Source organism: Pistacia vera, unplaced genomic scaffold, assembly GCF_008641045.1.
Source record: "Pistacia vera cultivar Batoury unplaced genomic scaffold, PisVer_v2 Contig193, whole genome shotgun sequence".
NCBI classification, from domain to species: domain Eukaryota; kingdom Viridiplantae; phylum Streptophyta; class Magnoliopsida; order Sapindales; family Anacardiaceae; genus Pistacia; species Pistacia vera.
This window is the reverse complement of record NW_022195994.1, coordinates 826,784-848,724: the sequence shown is the minus strand read 5'-3', so window position 1 is coordinate 848,724 and position 21,941 is coordinate 826,784. Positions and strand designations below refer to the sequence as shown.

General features: G+C 37.8%; 1 protein-coding gene across 1 annotated transcript; it reads right to left on the bottom strand.

The window, feature by feature from the left end:
* Positions 1–331: 331 nt before the first annotated feature.
* On the bottom strand, positions 332–733 carry LOC116127678. The gene has a single exon (XM_031413310.1). It carries the CDS (start codon positions 731–733, stop codon positions 332–334), a length of 402 nt encoding a protein of 133 aa, XP_031269170.1.
* Positions 734–21,941: the final 21,208 nt, after the last annotated feature.

Genomic DNA, 21,941 nt, shown 5'->3' with positions numbered 1-21,941 from the left:
TATCAAGATTTGAAACACTTGATACCCTCGTCACGGTTCTACCATCCTAAGGACATATATCATTACATACACTATATAGAAGAATATGCCTTTTATTGATAAATAAACATTTATTACAAAATCAATTTTACAATAATTGATTGGTTCTAGGGCACCTACCCTAACATCTACTTTGTCTTAGTCCTTGTACATCAATACAAATGTGAGTACCACATCCTATGTCAATGACCCAAGATGTTGAAGGGAAGAAGTTAATCTTAATCATGTACATACCTGAAGTTGAAGCATCTAGCTTCTTCTTGCTTGCAAAGAAAGCCTTGTAGTGTTTCCTCTAATGGCCAAGCTTGCCACAATAAAAGCAGACTATCTTCCCACCTTTTCCAATGCCACCCTCAGGCTTAAGAGCATCATGTCCTTTGGGTTTGGACTTGGGATAAACCTTGGCCTTTCCTTTACTCTTACCCTTGCCTTTACTAGTAACAACCAGTAAAACAAGTTTAGGCTTCTTCAAGTCCTGTTTCGCAGTCCTCAGCATATTTAAGAGCTCTAACATGGACTTCACCATCATGTTCATATTGAAGTTCATTATGAAAGGTGAATAAGAATCAGGCAGTGACTGCAAAATTAAGTCACATTGCAATTTTTCATTAACAACAAAACCCAAAGTCTCAAGCCTTTTTATGTACCTAATCACCTTGAGCACATGAGGACCAACTTGGGCTTTCTTGGCCATTCGGCTCTTAAATAGTGCCTTTGACACCTCATACCATGTGCATCCATATTCTCATGCTATTTTTGCAGCTTAGATGTCATTAATGCGAGAATAATGCCTTGAACATTATCAACATCATCAAGGAACTTTTGATAAGTATCCTTAGCTTCCTATGTGGCATCAGGTGTAGGCTCAACCGAATAAGGCTTATCAAGGACATACAATTTCTTTTCAGACTTAAGTACAATTCGAAGATTTCGATACCAATCTGATAAATTGGATCCATCTAGCCTATTGTCTTTCTCGATTATTGGTCACAATGATAGGTTAGTATTGGTCATTTTAATGAATCTACAAGTGCAGAAAAACAAATGTTATTATAATATTTATTATTGTTTAACAAGGTTTTTTATAAAATAATTGCTCCCACTATTTTCCTCAAGTTAATAGCCTTCACTATTAACTAGAGAAAGCCCGTTGGCTTTCCTAGTAGACCGAGATCCCATCTAGCCCATTTCAAAACTTCGCTTTAGTGAACAAGCCAAAATGGGTGGATTGGGTAGGTCAACAAACTTAATTCACACCAGTGATAGCTCTTACTACCAATCTCAAATGCGAAATAAGCCAACAAACTAATCACACAATTCAATGGTCAAAACCATTTTCCTCAAGTGTGATTCTCAATATCCGTAGAGTGGACACTACATATCACCATGTACACATAACAAGTGTACTTCTCTACTATGCCTATGATGTGTTTATCAACATTCGCTTTGGCGAACAAGCAAAACACATTATTTAAGTCAACCCATCACCATTAAATGCTCATATATATATTTCATAACTTTGACATGCTAAAAGTTTTACCCTTTAATTTGATTAAAGTGTTTTATGTAGGAAGTATGTGTAAATGTTGCAAGTGTTTAGTGGTGGAAATTTTAATGGCATAGAGTTATAGAGTTTATTAATTCATATGATAAATTGGATTATGTGATATGCATGATGATGGTAATATTTTGCATGATATTTAATTTGATTAAATTATCTTATAAATCATCATTATGGGGCCATTTCGATGGGGTTGATATTATATAACAGGGGTAATATATGTTAAATTGAGTAGATAACCATGTTTGGTTGTTTTGTAAAAAACCATTCCGGAAAAAAAAAAGTCCATCAGTGCCAATTTGGGGGTAAATTGCTTGGAATAATATTACCTAAGGGGAGGCTGTTATTAAAACATTCTTCTAGTAATCCAAATTTCTATCCAATCTTGCCCCAAAACAGTGGACAATGTGGACGAAAATATTCTTTGTTTTGTTAATAATTACAAAACAGCCAATTTGCACAAGCAGACAGATTTGTCCTCAATTTTTTAATTTTCTAGACAAAATTGCCCTGGTTATTATCATTATTTTCATAAATGCCACGAAATATTGGGGTACCCATATTATCCTCACATATTTGCATATTGTGGCCAATGTGCCCTTGGACTTTAATAAAACTACAATATAAAAGGAAAAAAAAATTTGAACCCTAAACATTTCGATCTCCTTCTGCCCTAAACCTCTATCACTGCCACTGTAGTCTTCTTCTTCTCGATCTCGTTCACCAGTTCGTCAGTCCGATCACCATTTCTAGTAAGTCCCTCGCCCTCTTTCCATTGTATGGTTCGTGATTTTTTTGGATTGCATTTGTAACCCTAACTTTTCCATTTTGTAGCTACCGTTGGTCTACCATCTCCGCCGCAGCAACCTCAGGTCTTTGTCTCCATTTGTTTGCTCCCAATAGCACTCCAATCACGATTTTCAGTAAGTTTCTCGCTTTTTTTTTACTGTACGATGATTATTAAATTGATATGGTTGCTTTGTTTCACTTTTGAGAGGGTAAAATTGCCCTGCAATAATTGATTTTATCCTAAAATCAAATGAAAAGAGTTCGAAATGCCATTAGGTTGCTTGTTTAATGTCTTTATTTGTTGTTGTGTAGTGGTCCGTGAGATATGAAATACTATTGAGCATGAGAATCTGATTTCATTGGTTAAGATAATCAAAATAAATGTCTGAGCATTCATATATGTTTCTTATCTTATAGTTTTCCTCTAGTTTTTTCGTAAATTGTTTTACTCAATTATAGATTGAAGTAGGGTAGCTACAAGTTACAAGTTATAGGAAAATATCATCAACATTCCTACATGAAAAAAATTCCAATTATCTAGATATTGGATTTTAACTTCCAAAATGGTGAGTAGTTGAAAGAATACAGAGCATGTGATAATAGAAATTTACCCAACAACGACAGAAATGAATCCAGAATAACTTTCTCACCTAACCTACAATAATGAATAGCAATTAACATCAAGATGTATGTTACAAAGACAAGAAAAGCTCTAAGCAAAACAAATTGCCATCACAGACCTTCCATATTTGCAAGCTATTCTTTCAACTGAAGATTGTTTCAGTGAATCTTGAAATATAATTTGTACCAGGTGATAAATGAAGCAATTTTTTTGCAACTTCAGATATCTACCCTAGATTTTTTTATTTATTTATTAATAGAAACATATCTACCCTATCTATGGCTTTTGCTATATCACAAGTCATCAACTAAAAAACAAAGGTCTCATTTTATGACGCAACAGGTTAAACAAACTGTCATCTATAAAATCACATTCAAGCACCACAAACATGTGTGTCTGCATGAACATATTGGACATTTTCACTTTTTAGCCTTACTTGTGCATGTCCACCCAGTTCACTCCTGATTTCATTGCTTTTATGACGGCATTGTGAGCTTCAAGAACAGCCTGCATAAGATGAAACTTGTACTACAATAAGCTTAATACTATACATCATTTGCATTGTCTGACTCTACAAAGTGCAAACAAGTGGAAGTTAGACAAAATAAATTCTGCATTGTTATGTTTAACATACATTTTTTGATAGAAATGTCAAAACATTTTAAGACAAATTAGAATGATAAAGGTATTGCAATAGCAGTGCTCGTCCTATTTCATAAATATAAAGTTAAAGTAAACTTATAGAATCCAATTGGTTAGCAACAACATAAAAGATTATACCAATTGAATTGCTAAAGAAGACAGTTTTGAGGGATTGGTGTGAATTTTTTATGATGTTTATGTTGGTTTGTGTGACGGATTTTGAATTTTGATGTATGGGACATTAAGAATTTTTTGAGTTTTCGAGGTGAATTTTGGTTTGTGTGGTGAGATTATTAAATTCTAATGTTCATGTTGTTTTCATTGAAATTCAGTTTGATTTCTTTCATATAAGATTGCATGTTATTGGTTTGAGGACTTGTACATGCTTGATTGACTTTATTATGCTTTGATACATGAATTATGTGAAACAACTATGGCTCGTTTAACAGTCAGGCAGAAGATGCACTTGGTTGCCCTTTTAGTCTTCGATTTGGACATGTTGGAAACCACGTACACCATGCTTGTCCTTCTTGGATTGGCTAATGTACTTAATATACGGGGTAGACGTAGGGTTGGTATATCATATGCTAGTGATTCTACGTCTGGGTTTAAGGTTAGGTCATTGAAACTGCACACCATGCTTTTCCAGAGTGATGGTTATGTTTTGAGAGCTGTAGGATGAATAGGGTTCTATTTGACAAATTATGTAATTTACTTACTATACATGGCAACTTAAAATCAATTTGTCATTCATCCGTAGAAGACTTAATAGGGACTTTTCTTCACATCCTTGCCCACAACCAGAAGACCATAGTCATGAAAAGTCAAATGTGCAAATCTACTAAGACGGTAAGCCACAATTTTCACTTAATGTTGAGCAATGTGTTAAGGTTGCATACCTTGTTGTTTAAAAAACCAAAGCCCATTCCCAAAAACTCAACCAATGACAAGAGGAAATGGTTCAAGGTGTAGTCTATTACTCAGTTTAGGATGCATAATTCAGTAGCTTATTAAAATTAGAGTTAGTGTTTTGTCTAAAATATTTTTCTTGTTCTATGTTAGAACTATTTGGGAGCTTTAGATGGAACATACATAAAGGTTCACATGCCTGCTGACGATATACATAGGTATTGGTCAAGGAAAAATGAAATCGCAACAAATGTCCTTGGTATATGCATACCAAACATGAAGTTTATATATATCCTCCCTAGGTGGTAAGGTTTCGCTACAAATAGTTGAGTTCTTAGGGATGTCATTACTAGGAGAAGTGGATTAAAGGTCCCCCAAGGTAATATAACAAAATAAATAGCATTTTTAATGTTAGGGTCTACCATAATAGTACACGTATTAATTGTTATTGACTTGTAATGGATTATTTTAGAGCAATACTATTTATGTGATGCTGGATACACTAATGGTGAAGGGTTTTTGGCCCCTTATCGAGGACAAAGATATCATTTGAGTGAAGGGCAGCAAGGTCACCAACCAGTATCACCGCAAGAATTTTTCAACATGAAACACTCTTAAGCAAGAAATTGTATTGAGCAACGTTTTGGCATCCTGAAACCTCGATGGGAATATTGAAGGACAAATCTTACTACCCGTAAAAACTCAATGTAGAATCATTATTGCATGTTGTCTTGTTTGGAAATGATCAAGTCATGGCAGTGGAAAACAAAAATTATTTACAACATGGATCGTTCCTTAGAACCAAGATCAGGGCATAAATTTATAGTTTATACATTATATTAGAATTTGCAGAAAATTCAGTCTAAAGTTAAGAAATCATACGCACGTTTGGAAACTCCTCCAACTTGTCTCTGAACGGGTTTCGCTATCGATCAAAGAGTAGGATTGAACCAATGTAGTCCACACGAAGATAACCCCAAGGAATTAAAGAGGGATTTGCTAGATCCCCTTTAGCCATAAGAACCAAGAACAAATCAAGCAAATTTTGTTTCAAGCAAAAAGGCAATCTAGCGTGGGAGAGAAAAGGGGGCTGGAGGTTTTTCTTTTGAATGAAATGAAATTAATTAAATAATTTCACAAAGTGTTGCACATATATAATGCACACTATGCCCTATTCCATCATGGAATGGGCTTGGGCACCAACCCAAACAACCCCTATGTCCAAACAACCCAATTTAGATATTATTATTATTATTATTATTATTATTATTATTATTAATATTATTATTATTATTATTATTATTATTATTATTATTATTATTATTATTATTATATATTAACATTTAACAATAACAATAATTCATTTAAATATATGCGAACACATATTTAAATATAATTTCACTTATTTAATTTTTATTAACAAATTAAAATAAAGGCTACAACCTCAGCAAATTTAATTGCACTGTGAAATACCAAAATACTCTTTCTCTTAAAAAGACGAAAACGCCCTCTTATAAATTGGCCTTAAATTATCTTCTAGTGTGTGACCCGTAGGCTCCTAACATACCAATGTGTGTAGTATCGTGATTGACACAAATTAATGTCTCATTACACACAGACCAAGATTGGCCCCTAGCAAGGACCATGGTCACCGATAGATTCAGATTCAGCGAAACAGCTACCGTAAATGATATGATTACCGTACAATTCCACCTTCATCATCCGTTATCTCAACGAGACCGAGGCATAGAAATAGTGTCAACCTCAGTTACTCTCGAATGTATGTATTCAGTTACTAGACCAATGATCGGATTATAAGCTGGATAAAGCAACTACTCAATCCACTGTGGCCACAGTTTTAGCATCATTACTATTGACTGAATTATGCCGTGAGGTAACTTCCCCCGTACTCGGGAGTGTTGAATCTCTGTCGATCCACCATAGTCATGATACACTCCTTGATGCAACAATCACTATCGTATGACAGCTTTAAATAGAACTGCGTTGGGTAGTCAAACTACACCAATCGGTGCACAAGGCGCTCCAGTGATCTCAAGTCTAAGGATCACATGCACACACCATTTGTAAAGGACTTGTTCCATAGGCACTAGGGTTACCATCCATATGGAATCCTCTGTGGGTTAGTCTAGTGAACTTGCCTACAGCAAGCACCATGTGTTGCACCACTGGTCACCAAAAAACCTTGACAAGTGGATCAGTCATGCCTTTCACAGGGTCGTTCAACACTATGATAGCCTTACCGTTTATCTGTGCCCATACTTTAGAATATACTGGGGTACGAACGTTTCTAGAATAGCCCATATGTGCTCATAGGGTTCTCCCTATCAAGATTTGAAACACTTGATACCCTTGTCATGATTCTACCATTCTAAGGACAATTCAATACATACAATAAAGATTTACGCGATATAGAATAAAATGTCTTTTATTGATCAATGAACATTATTACAAAGAGTCAATTCTACAAATAATTGATTGGCTTTAGGGCACCGACTCTAACAATCTCCCATTTACACTATAGCCAATCATTCATGTATTTAATACCAAATGATTCAAGTGCCTTTCATGCTTCTGCTATGCTTCTGCTGCGACAGAGGGTTTTTTTATTGGATCTGCGAGATTGTCGTCAGTATGTACTTTACTGATCTGCACATCTTTCCTCTCAACTATTTCTCGAGAGATAGATCATCTGAGTATGTGTCTGGACTTCTGATGAGACTGTGGTTCCCTGGCTGAGCTATGCCCATTGTTGTCACAATAGATGTCTATTGGATCAACAACTTGAGATTAAGCTGGCAATGTTGATTGTTGATTATAGATATATTGTGACAACAATGGAGCAATCGCTCAAGCTAGGGAACACGGTCTCATCAGAAGTCCAGACACATACTCAGACGATTCCATCTCATCAGAGAGATAGTTGAGAGGAAAGAGTGTAGATTAGTAAAGTGCATACTGACGACAATCTCGTAGATCCACTGACAAAGCCTCGTCGGAGCAGAGAAGCATGAAAGGCACTTGAGATCATTTGGTATTAATACATGAATGATTGGCTATAGTGCAAGTGGGAGATTGTTAGAGTAGATGCCCTAGAGCCAATCAATTATGTAGAATGACTCTTTGTAATAATGTTCATTAATCAATAATAAAAGGCATTTTATTTATATCACATAAATCTATTATAGCAATATGTATTGATATATGTCCTTAGAATGATGGAACCGTGACGAGGGTATCAAGTGTTTCAAATCTTGATAGTGAGAACCCTATGAGCGCATATGGTGGCCATTCTAGAAACGTCGTAGCCCCAGTATTATTCTGAAGTAAGGGCACAGATAATACGGTAAGGCTACATAGTGTTGAACGACCCTGTCGAAAGGCAGTGACTGATCTCACTGTCAAGGTTGTTTGGTGACAACCTGGTGCAACAATGGGAGCTTGTTGTAGGCGGATATACCGCAACAAGTTCATTGGACTGACCCACCAGAGGATTCCATATGGATGGTAACCCCAGTGTCTATGGAACAAATCCTCTAACGAATGGTGGTGCATGTGATCCTTAGACTTGAGATCACCGGAGCGCTTGTGCATCGATTGGTACAGTTTGACACTAGCCAACGCAGTTCTATTCAGAGCTGTCAGTACGGTGGTGATGGCTTATATCAAGGAGTGTATCAAGACTATGGTGGATTGACAGAGGATTCATCATTCCCAGGTACGGGAGAAGTTATCTCACGGCACAATTCAGTGTATGGCAATGACACTGAAACTGTGGCCACAGTGGGATTGAGTTGCTGCTCTATCCAGATTATAACGGGTCATTGGTCCAGAAACTGATATATAATATCGAGAGAACCGAAGGTTGACACTATTTCTATGCCTTCGTCTCGTCGAGATAACGTATGATGAAAGGATCGAATTGTACGGTAACCATATCGTTGACAGGTAGTACTTTGTGAATCCGAATCTATCGGGTGGCCATGATGCCTTGCTAGGGGCCAATCTTGGTCTGTGTATTAGTGAGATGATTAATTGGTGTTAATCATGATACTATACCATACCGGTATGATGAGGAGCTATGGGTCCCACACATAGAAGATAATTTAAGAGCCAGAAGAAAGAAGGGCGTTTTCGTCTTTTTAGGCGAAAGGGTATTTTGGTAATTTCACAGTGCAATTAAATTTGCTGAGGTCGTAGCCTTTTATTTAATCGTTTAAAAATAAATAAGTGAAATTACGGTTAAATGTGTGTTCGCACATATTAATTAAATCATCATTATGTGTAAATGTTAATTAAATATTAATGATTTTAATTGAAATAATGATGAATAAATTAAAATATCTATTTGGAGTGTTTGGCAAATTTGGGGCTGTTTGGGTTGTAGCCCAAGCCCATTCCATATGGGAATAGGGCAACTAAAATAAGACTATAAAAGGAAAAGGTTTTAGTTGGAAAAGGTGTGTGTTATTTTATTCATTCTTCAATTTTGAAAAAGAGAAAAAAAAAACTCCAGCCAAAACTCTCCCACGCCACTTTTACTGTTCCATTGAAAACAAACACTTTTGTTTTCTTTGATTTCTTAAGGCCAAGGAGGATCTAGCAAATCCCTCCTTGGTTCTTGTTGATTGTTTCGTGTGGACCTTACGGTTCGATCTACACTTGGATCGGTAGCAAACACGTTCAGAGACAATATTGGTGGAGCCTCCAAACGTGGGTATGAATCTAAACCTTTGGATTTATTTTCTGCAGATTCTTATAAAATATAAACTGTAATTTTTTATGCCCTGATTTTGGGTTCTAAGGAACGATCCATGGTTGTAATTATTTGTTTTTCCGCTGCGCAACCGGGTCGTTCCTAACAGATGGTATTAGCCAGAGTGCAACCACAATGGAGATTAAATTTGATGAAGGAAGTGGTGAGAAAGGAGGTGGTGAAACTCTTAGATGCGGGGTTATTTATCTATTTCCGACAGTCATGGGTGAGCCCAGTACGAGTGGTTCCGAAGAGGGAGGTACGCGGTGTAAGGAATGAAAGTAACGAGTTGATACCAACTAGGACGGTGCAGGGCTGGAGAGTGTCAACCTCAGTTACTCTCGTATGTATGGGGATGCGGGCATGCGGGGTTTTACAAATGTCAAAGTGGTCCGAAGTTTCTTGGGGCATGCGGGTTTTACAAATGCTTCATCAAGGATTTTCTAAGATTTCTAAGCCCCTTTGCAATCTGTTGAATAAAGATGTTGTTTTTTACTTTAATGATGATTGCATGCATGCCTTTCTAACTCTAAAAAATTATTAGTATTGCACCTATTATTGCAGTTCCCGATTGGGGCTGCCATTTAAAATAATAGTGATGCTAGTGATTTTGCTCTAGGGGTAGTTTTAGGACAGAGGAAAATCAAAGTGTTGCATGTAATTTAGTATGCTAGCAAAACACTCATTGATGCAAAATTGAATTACACCACCACTGAAAAAGAATTGTTGGTAGTAGTTTTTGTTTTGACAAGTTTCGTTATATTGTTAGGGGCAAAGTTGATTCTACACAGACCATTCAGCACTCAGGCACTATTGGCAAAGCAAGAAGCAAAACCTCGGCTGATAAGATGGATTTTACTACTTCAGGAGTTTGAGTTGGAAAATTGAGTAAGAAGGGGTCGTGAAAATGTTGTGGCAGATCACTTGTCAAGGATTGAGAGACCAATCAAGGGAACTGAGGAGGAAATCCCAATTAGAGAACATTTTCGGATGAGAAACGATAAGAGTGGATGAATCACCATGGTATGCTGATTTTGCAAAATTATCTATCATTAAGGGTACTCCCAGTGATATGACATACCAACAAAAGAGAAAATTCTTCTCAGATTTGAAGTATTATTTTTGGGAAGAGTCATTTCTTTACAGACATTGTGTGATCAAATGATACGGAGATGGTCCGAAGGAGGAGATGGAAAGCATTCTACGGCATTGCACGAGAAGGAAGTAGGTGGGCATTTTGGAGGAGCTAGGACAGCAGCCAAGGTTTACAATCGGGGTTCTATTGGCCAACCCTCTTTAAGGATTCCTTCTGGATGATTCAAGAGTGTGACCAATGTCAACAGATGGGTAATTTTTCAAAAAGAGATGAGATGCTGTTGAACAAACATCCTGGGGGTGAGCTTTTGATTTGTGGAGGATTGATTCATAGGTCCCTTCCCAAGTTCTTTTGGGAACACATATATTTTGGGGGCGGTGGACTACGTGTGGAAGTGCGTAGAAGTAGTTACATTACCAACAATAAGTTAGGGTAGTGATTAGGTTTGTGAGAAAGAATATTTTCTCAAGTTGGGGTACCACGGGCAATCATTAGTGATGGAGGATCCCACTTTTGCAATAGGCAAATGGATGCACTGGAGTAAGTATGGAGTGGACATAGGGTTGCAACACCTTACCCTCCACAAACGAGCGGGCAAGTAGAAATTTCTAACAGAGAACTAAGGGATTCTAGAAAAGACAGTAATGCATCTAGGAAGGATTGGTCAAGGAAACTGGATGATGCATTATAGGCCTATCGAACTGCCTTTAAGACTCCGATGGTATGTCTCCATTTAGGATGGTCTATGGGAAAGCATGTACTTACCGGTTGAACTCGAGCATAAAGCGCACTGGGCAGTCAAGCAGCTAAACATGATTGAAAGCTGCTGGAGAAGAAAGGATGCTGACTTTGAACGAACTCGATGAGTTTCACTCGAAGCATATGAAAATGCCCGGATTTATAAGGAGAAGACAAAAAGGTGGCATGACAAGCATATCCGGAAGAAGGATTTTGAAGTGGGACAGAAGGTGTTGTTTTTCAATTCTAGACTTAGGTTTTTTCTTGGAAAACTTAAGTCTAGATGATCCGGAACATTCATAGTGACAAGATTCACCCATACAGAGCGGTGGAAGTGGCACATGAAGAAAAGGGCACCTTTACGATAAATGGACAGAGATTGAAGCCTTGCATAGATGGGATGCTGAGTGCAAATCAATCCCAACGGCTTGACATTTCGACATGAAAGACATAGGAGAGTCGAGCTATCGACTATAAACAAGCGCTTCTTGGAGGCAACCTAGGTGTTTTTAATTATTTGTTTTTCATTTTGTTGTTTGAATTCATGATGAGTTTGTTTGAATTTTAATCGGTATGTTTTTGGGTGTTCAGGTGAAATTTTCAGTGAAGGAAATGACACAAAATGCTCAGACTTCGCCGGGGCGAATATGTATTCTCTCCGCGGTGAAGCACTTTGTAGAAAAAATGTTTTTGAAAGTCGCAAACTTCGCCGGGCGAAGATGTATTCTTCACCACGGCGAAGCAACCTAGAAAACATGTTAGCTCCTAGAAGTTTTCGCCCCAGCGAAGAAATTGTCTTCGTCGTGGCGAAGAATGTGGGACTAAATTTGACTAAGGCATTTCGCCACGGCGAAGATTGTTCTTCGCAGGGGCGAAGTAGTAAGAGAATAAAAACGTGTACGCTCTGTAAGTTTTCACCGCGGCGAAGAATTTTCCTTGCCACAGTGAAACTGGGTTTCTTTTTTTTGGGTTCTTTAAAGATGAACTCACCGCGGCGAAGTTGTTTCTTCGCCGCAGCGACGGTGGTTTTCTATAAATACCCACTTTTCTTTTCATTCTTCACGCGACTTTCAATCCACTTGAGAGAAAAAATTTCAAACTTTAATCCTTTGCCTTCCCAGTGTTTACCCAACCAAATTTCTTGCTCCTTAACCCTCCTAAACACCAAAACAACTCATTTCACAACAATTTTCACAAAAATTTCACAAAATTTTTGGATCAAGAATTTGGGGTTTTTCAATCTAGGCTATTTCTGGCTGAATTTGTGGCGAATAATCCTTCATATTGGTAAGTTCTCAAGTACCCAAAGCTTTTATCGCACAATTTCAAGTTTTAAATTGTAGATCTGAAAAATTTGGTTGTGTTGAGTTGTGGAATTGGGTGATTGTGAGTTTTGATTTGTTGAGGAAGGATTGTTTGGATGTTGTGTGACTTGGAGGAGTGTGGGTTTTGAGTTTTGAATTGTTTAGGTTGAATTAAAAAAAAAAAATTAGTTGGGGGTCGAAGTGCGAATTTTGGAAGTTTTGTCAATTGTTACAGGATGAATTGGTTTGTGTAAGACCTTAGGCTTGAATTTTGGGGTGCATTTTTGGAGTTGAACTATAATTTTAGAGAAAATGCCGGTCAAAGCCAAGCATCAATACAAGGGCAAGGAAAAGAAAGAAAGTGGATGACCGCTTCATGAGTGAGGAGGCCCGGCAAAGATATGAAGAGGCTATCAAAAGAAAGAATAAGGGCTTTGTCCCTGAGCGCGGGTTGACCGCGAGTCAGGCCTTAGAATGGAGTCGAGGGAGACAGTGGGAAGTGTTTTTGAGTGCTCGCACAGCCAACTGTAGAGCCACTTGTGAGGGAGTTTTATGCCAACCTCCCGGATTGTGATGAGGGTATGGCATTTGTGAGAGGGGTTAACGTGCCGTTTTCGGAAAAGGTGATCAATGAGTTCTATAAACTGCTAGGATTTTTCGGGATGATTATGCGAGTTTTAAGAGGTCAAGTTAGACGATAATATCATTCTTCGATCATTGCAAAACCGGGTGCAACTTGGGCAGTGTCGAAGAAACAAAAGAAAACCCTCAAGGGAATAGATTTAACACGATGGCTCAACTGTGGCAGTATTTTGTTAGTGCGAAGATGTGCCGGAAATGCAATATAGCACAGTAACTAAAGAGAAGGCCGTATTGCTTTACTCCATTGCCACAGGAAAGACTATTGATGTGGGAGATATTGTCTGGAACAGCATTAAGCATGTTCCAAACAAGGCGAACAAGTTACGATTTTCCGCATCTCATTACAGCTTTGTGCATTCAAGCTAGAGCCAAGGTTAATGATGTGAGCAACGTATTCATGCTGCCCCAGTCCTAGATACAGATTTTTCAAAAACTCTTATCGTCAAGCAGCTGAACAACCAAGAACGGGGACAAAATGGCAGAGAACCACACAAGGCCCTGCACCTCTCAGCTCACAGCTACACAGAAAGAGATGATGCAACAGATGATGGGCATGATGAAACGTTTGACAAAACGGCAGGATTGGTTGGCTGAACAGAACCAGATGATGTATGATATGCAGAAGAGCAGTTTTGGCAAACTCAGTGTTGACACACAGAATTCCAATGGGTGATTGGGACTCAGATGAGTGGATTGGCTCCGAGGAAGAATAGGAAAATGAGGAAGTGAGGAAGATGAGGGAGGAGAAGAATGAGCACCGTAGCACCGTTTTTGTTTTTCTTTATTTTATTTTGTTTTAGTTGAATTGGTTTTCTTTGAAACATTAAATCAGTTTATATTTTTGGTTTTGGATTGCGTAGTTGTTTTAGTTGTTTTCTTTAATTTGTAGTTGTTGCAAGACGAGATTAGGTTGTAATATTTTCAAGTTAGTTTGTGAATTTTTGCTAACATAAGGGACACCACAGTTTCAATTGTTTTGACAAATTCTGGGTGATGAAAAGTCCAAGACGAGTGTGCATGTGGAGCGACACTTCACGGATTAACCAGGGAGCTTTCTCATACCTTTGTTATTTTTTATTTTCTATTCCTGATTTATGCGTAATGGAACATTGGGAACAATGTCATATTTATTTGGGGGTAGGAAATAGAAATAAAGCCTAGTTTAAGGGTATACTGGCTGGAAACCAGAACCCGCCTAAAAACTGCCTAGCAGTACTTGGCAACCTCGGTATAACAATGCCACGTGACCTTAAATGAAAAAAAAAAAAAAAAAAAAACTTTAGTTATTTTTCTTTAGTTTGATTGTTTTTGCCGATGATGAATTGCATAATCAATGATGAGAATAGGGGTGTTTGCAATTTTATTGTTGAGAAATGTTAAGCATTGCTTCAAGTTTATGTTATTGACTGGGTTTTCATTGAGGTTTGTTGAGTGGTTCAGCCACAATTTTCATTTATTTCGGCATGCTTAGATTCATTTTATGCGATTAGGTAAAGTTTGATAATGTTGGTGGACTTTAAAACCTAGTAGAGAAGTGCTTGAGGCGAAATTCTAGGATTAGACATGGTTGAGGAAATGATTTAGGCATTCTTTTTGAACGTTTGATCCTTTTTAGCCGACCCATGAATGAAATTGTCCCTAGTCACCCATTTGAGCCACATGAATTTTATTGCTTTATTTTTCTTGGAAAACAACAAAATTGCCCAATCCTTATACCCTAAACACTTTATCGTACCCTTAGGAGAATTCGGTCCTAATGCAAACACAAGGAATAGAAAGAGTTGTACGAATAAGCCAAAAGAATAGTTTGGGGGTTGGGAGAAGAGAATAAAAAACAAAAGAGGTAGTTCACCTCAATTCAATTGAATTGTTTTATTTTCATAAAAAAAACAAAAAAAAAAAAAAAAACACGATTCTGCCTAGTTTAAGGGTATACCGGCTGGAAACCAGAACCCGCCTTAAAAACTGCCTAGCAGTACTTGGCAACCTCTGGTATAACAATGTCACATTTACCTTAAATGCATTTCCCCTGTTGCATGGTATCCGAAATAAGAAAGATACACGTTAAGGGATGTGAATTAGTGGACATTTTGATTGGTGGTTGAGAAGAAGTGGAGTCGATTTGATGTTAGTTTTTGCATTAGGAAAACCGAGTTTTCTTACTTTGTTATTCCTATCCTTTTTCTTGGAATCCACTACTTGAGCCTAACGTTACAAGCTTTTAAAGACCTTTTGATTCTTATCTTTGTCTAGTCCTCATTAGTGGAGAGTAGTTCTATGTGTGCTCCATTTCCAACTCATAGGTCCACCTCTCCCTTGGCAAGTACTTTACTCTGCCTTAGTCCCTGCACATCAGTATAAATATGAGTACCACATCCTGTGTCAATGACCCAAGATGTTCTGGGAGAGAAGTTAATCTCAATCATAAATATACCTGAAGTCGTAGCATCTGACTTCTTCTTGCTTACGAGGAAAGCCTTGCAGTGTTTCCTCCAATGACCAGGCTTGCCACAATAGAAGCAGACTACTTTGCCCTTCCCTATGCCACTCTCAAGCCTAAGAGCACCCTGTAATTTGGGCTTGGGCTTGGGTTTGGCCTTGGCCTTACCCTTGTCGTTCCCCTTTCGTTTACTGGTAGCAACCAGTAAAACAGGCTTAGACTTCTTCTAGTCCTGCTCTGCAGTCCTCAGCATGTTCAAAAGCTCTAACAGAGTTTTCACCATCGTGTTCATATTGAAGTTCATCATGAACGGTGCATAAGAGTTAGGCAAGGATTGCAGAACCAAATCCATTTGTACTTCTGCATCCAACTCAAATCCCAAAGTCTCAAGCCTCTTTATGTGCTCGATCATCTCGAGCACATGAGGACCAACTTGGGCTTTCTCAATCAGACGACCTCCAAATAGTGTTTTTGACACCTTGTACCTCTCATATTGAGCATTCCATTCAAAAAGCTCCTTGAGGTGTAGAATAATAGCAGCAGCTTCCATATTCATATGCTGTTTTTGCAACACTGGTGTCATCGATGCTAACATCAAGCATTGAACGCCATCAGCATCATCAAGGAACTTTTGGTAAGTGTCCTTTACTTCCTGAATGGCATTAGGATCAATTTTAGCCATGTATGGCTTTTCAAGGATGTACAATTTCTTTTTCGACTTGAGTTTAATCCGAAGATTACTATACCAGTCTGAGAAATTGGATCCATCCAACCTGTTTTCTTTCTCGATTATCAATCGCAGGTTCATAATGCTCATTTTGGTGAATCTACAATTGCAGAAAAGATAAAGTCATTATAAAGTTCATTATTATTTAATATGGTCTTTTATTAAATGATGCTCCCGCTATTTACTCAAGTCAATAGCCCTCACTATTAACTCGGGAAATCCTGTTGACGTTCCTAGTGGACTGAGATCCCAATTGGCCCATTTCAAACCTTCGCTTTGGCGAACAAGCCAAAATGGGTTGATTAGGTAGGCCTACAAACTTAATCCACACCAGTTGATAGCTCCTACTATCAACCTCAAATGTGAAGAAGCCAACAAGCCAATCACACAATCCAATGGCCCCAACCATCAACCTCAAGTGTGATTTTCAGTATCGATAGAGTGAACACTACATGTCACCACGTACACACAACATGTGTATTTCTCTACTATGCATATGACGCGTTTATCAACCTTCGCTTTGGCAAACAAGCAAAACCATCATTTTAAGTCGACCCATCACCATTAAGGAAAACTCCAATGAATTTTAACCTCCCGCTGGTAAAAGTGTACCCTTTGCTTTGGCAAACAAGGTTCCGACGAACAGTGGTTTGATTAAAACCATGGTGATGGAAGGCATACGTAACTTAATATACTTTTAATTGAAGGGTTATTATTTAATGTCTCACCAAATTATTATCTTTGTTAGAATGACATTGTTTTGGCATGTTATTTAACATTCAACCTTAGCATGCATTCTAAAGAAAATATTAAAACGTGCCGATACATGGCCCAACTAAAACCGATTTCCTCGAACCTAGAGGAATCGGTAGGTCACCTAGGGGTCTTGCAATAAAATCTTGAGTCTTCAAGTATGATTGTCTCTTCCTTGGTCCGTCTTCAAGCACATTGCAAAAACATCATTCTAAATTTTTAGTGAGAATAATTATACAAAATTCTTTACATCAATAAATTTAGAAACCTCAATTTACATTCGAGGGGAATGAGATGAGAAAAGAATGTACATCGAGAAGGGAAGAAAGGCAGGACACACAGGCCCTATTTAATAAATTACAACCATACATACCCAAAAATTTTAAAACATTCACCATAGGTCTAAAGCTCATGTACCGGGCACCATGCAATATACAAACAAGTACATGGCATACATTTCAAAAACAATCAATTTATTTTTTTTTGAATTGGGTGGGTGAATTATTAATTACCCCTTGACAATTTGCAGTTCTACATATGGTCCAAAAGTTTTAAAACTTTTCACTTTGACCCCTGTGCACTTGAAAGTGTGCTCGCTACGACGATGGTTTAGATCGTTGTAGCGTGCGCTGATTTGCGTCGCGTACATGCACCACATGCGATCGCCGCGACGATGGGTTATATCACCGCACCGAGCGTTGATTTTCGTCAGCGCGCACCTTAGACTGCGATTGCCATGACAATTAGTTATATTGCCACAGCGAGAGCTAATATTCAATCAGTGATCACACTAAGGATGATCATCGCGGCGATGGGTTATATCACCGTGTCGAGCACTGATTTTTGTAATTAGGAAGTACGCCAAACAACGCACACTGCGGCAATGGGTTATATCGCTGTGGCGAGTGTACACTGATCTGTAGCACCAGATCAATTCAACCAGCCACCAAAAATACGCCAAACGGATTTTGTAATCAATCTTAGCTACTGATTTCAACAAAAATCCATAACCCAATATATTCCAAAATTGCATATCATCAACAAATTAAATTAATCAATTAATTGATTTCTTAAAACATGCTTTCATGGCAGATTTTGTGCAGATTCATCAAGGCAACATGTTATCAATCAAATACATGTAATCAACCATTCACAAAAACTGTAAAATCTGGTACCCTAGGCCTTGATACCACTGTTAGGAAACGATCAAGTCATTGCAGTGGAAAACAAAAATTATTTACAACATGGATCGTTCCTTAGAACCAAGATTAGGGCATAAATTTACAGTTTATACATTATATTAGAATCTGCAGAAAATTCAGTCTAGAGTTAAGAAATCATACGCACGTTTAGAGGCTCCTCCAACTTGTCTCTAAACGGGTTTCGGTACCAACCCAAGAGTAGGATTAAACCAATGTAGTCCACACGAAGATAACCTCAAAGAACTAAAGAGTGATTTGCTAGAACCTCTTTAGCCTTAAGAACCAAGAACAAATCAAGCAAATTTTGTTTCAAGCAAAAAGGCAATCTGGTGTGGGAGAGAAAAGGGGGTTACAGGTTTTTCTTTTGAACGAAATGAAATTAATTAAATAATTTCACAAAGTGTTGCACTTATATAGTGCACACTATGCCTTATTCCATCATGGAATGGGCTTGGGCACCAACCCAAACAACCCCTATGTCCAAACAGCCTCATTTAGATATTTTAATTATTATTATTATTATTATTATTATTATATCAATTAAATTCAATTAATATATATATTAACATTTAACAATAACAATAATTCATTTAAATATATGCGAACACATATTTAAATATAATTTCAATTATTTAATTTTTATTAACAAATTAAATAAAGGCTACGACCCCAGCAAATTTAATTCCACTATGAAATTACCAAAATACCCTTTCACCTAAAAGGACGAAAATGCCCTTCTTATAAACTGACTCTTAAATTATCTTCTATGCGTGTGACTCGTAGGCTCCTCATCATACCGGTAGTGAGTAGTATTGTGATTAACACCAATTAATCGTCTCACTACACACAGGCCAAGATTGGCCCCTAGCAAGGCATCATGGCCACCCGATAGATTCAGATTCAACAAAGCAGCTACCTGTCAATGATATGGTTACCGTACAATTCAATCATTTCATCATCCATTATCTCAACGAGACCGAGGCATAGAAATAGTGTCAACCTCAGTTACTCTCAATATATATGTATTCAGTTACTGGACCAATGACCGGAATTATAAACTGGATAGAGCAACAACTCAATCCCACTATGGCCATAGTTTTAGTGTCATTGCCATTTTCTAAATTACGCCGTGAGATAACTTCCCCTATACCTGGGAGTGATGAATCCTTTGTTGATCCACCATAGTCTTGATACACTCCTTGATGCAGCCAATTACTACAGTATTGACAGCTCTGAATAGAACTGCGTTGGGCTAGTGTCAAACTACACCAATCGATGCACTAGGCACTCTAGTGATCTCAAGTCTAAGGATAACAAACACTACCATTCGTTAGAGGATTTGTTCCATAGACACTGGGGTTACCATCCATATGGCATCCTCTAGTGGGTCAGTCCAGTGAACTTGCCTACAGCAAGCACCCTTGTGTTGCACCACGTTGTCATCAAACAAACTTGACAAGTGAGTTCAGTCACTGCCTTTTGATAGGGTCGTTCAACACTATGATAGCCTTACTGTATTATATGTGCCCTTACTTCAGAATAATATTGGGGCTACAGACGTTTCTAGAATGGCCACCATATGTGCTCATAGGGTTCTCACTATCAAGATTTGAAACACTTGATACCCTCGTCACGATTCTACCATTCTAAGGGCATTTATCAATACATACAATAATGATTTACGTGATATAGAATAAAATGTCTTTAATGAACATTATTACAAAGAGTCAATTCTACAATAATTTATTAGCTCTAGGGCACCTACTCTAACATGTCTTTTGCATAATTTCATAAGGTCTGAGTTGCCCATTGACCCGGTTGAAACAGAGCTACAGGAAAAGGTCAATGATGAAGGGCAAGAGGATGACGATGGAGAACTAATCAGGCACGTCAAGCCTAATGTCGCATGGACTGCATTTAGAGACAATATGGCAGTTGAAATGTTCAATACTTGGATGGCTACAAGAAATGCATGATTTTGCTAGTGCTGAGTTTATGTGTAGTGTTGTGACTTGTTAAATTTCTGTTTTTTGTTATTGGCCATGTATGAATGAACCAAAACACATATGCTTTGTTTGTGGACTTGTACTTTGAGTTACATTTGTTGTATTGTGGATGGTTGAATGTTAATTGATCCCCTTCATGTATTCTTGTTGTTGATTTACTTAAAATTATGAATATCGCGCATATTTGTGTGTGCAAAGTAAGTTGTTTACATTCAATTGCTTGGACACTCTATACATACAAAGTTCTAACCTAAATTTTTTTCCCAATATCACAAATCTACCTTTTTATTGTTCCAACAGTATGGAGAGGTCAGCAATGCAGCCCATTGACTCCAACAGGAGCATTAGCATGCATGATGATGTTATGCCTATGAAAAAGGGCAAAAAGGCAAAGGCAAAGGCTAAAGGAAGTAAGCGGCAATGGACAAAAATGGAGAACGCTGTGTTGGTGGAGTGTTTGTTGGAGTTGAAAGATCAGCCACTATGGAGAATTGAGCGAGGGTTCAAATGTGGTTTCCAAGCTGTGGTGGAAAAGATGATGTGGGGAAAGCTTCCTCATATCGGTCTGAAAGCACAATCACATATCGACTCAAGGGTCAAGATGTTGAGGAGGCAATATAATGCAATCAACGACAAGATTGAGAAAGGTAGCGGCTTTAGGTGGAATGATGAGGAGAAATGCATTACATGTACCAAGGATGTGTCCGATGACTGGGTTTGGGTAAATATGCTTGTGCTAGTTTAATTGTGTATACTTTTGTTTTCAACTTTATGTTTACATGTACTTTTACAAATGTAATATGTCTTATGACGATTGAATTTTTTGTAGAGCCATCCTTTTGCAAGAGCACTATGACATAAACTGTGGGTGAACTATGTTCCTTTGTCGCCATCTATGGCAAAGATAGGGCAAACGGAGTTGGTATGGAGAAAACCGCGGATGCTATGGAAGATTTGGATAATGAGACTGTTGACAACAATGATGAACAGATGGACATCGATGTCGATATAGATCTCATGTTAATGGGTAGACCAATGCCCCGCAGAAGGATAATGTGGTTGATTCAACTTGTCAATCGGCCATTGCCAGTCAAAGTAGAGTGGCGGTTAGCAGTAAGAGGTGAAAAAATATGCTAGAAAAATAACAGACTTGCAAGCCACATTGGGCAAGTTTGAGACTACCTTGGATGGGACTTGATGTGTGTTTACTACAACATGCAAAACTAGCAAGTGCACTAGTCGCTCAAGTAATAAAGTGATGGGTAGGATATCGTTCCCACGAGGACTGTAGCAAATCACTAAGTTTCCTAATTTTATCAAGTTGAAGTAATCGAATTCTTTGGATTGGTGGGAGCAAATTTTAATGAAAAAGAAAACAAAACTGAAATTAAACAAAGAATTAAATCTTAACTAAGAAAGCAAAATGAAACACAGAAAATCAATTCGAGTAAAACGGGTAGGGTTTTGACTTCGTTTGGACTTTTATGGGTTAAACCTAAGAGTTACACTATTTTCACATTCATGCGCGATGGTTGTAAATCGGATTCACTAATATGTTAACATACCCTCTCGGGCTATGTTTTCCTATTCATTCTTATTAACATTCCGCACCCAACAANTTTTTTTTTTTTTTTTGAATTTTTACTTACTTTTGAAATTCTCAATATTTAGAAATATCTCAAAATTTTATTCTAAAT

Excerpts from the sequence above, each read along its gene's own strand:
- LOC116127678 (XM_031413310.1), bottom strand. The coding sequence starts at position 733 with ATGGCCAAGAAAGCCCAAGTTGGTCCTCATGTGCTCAAGGTGATTAGG.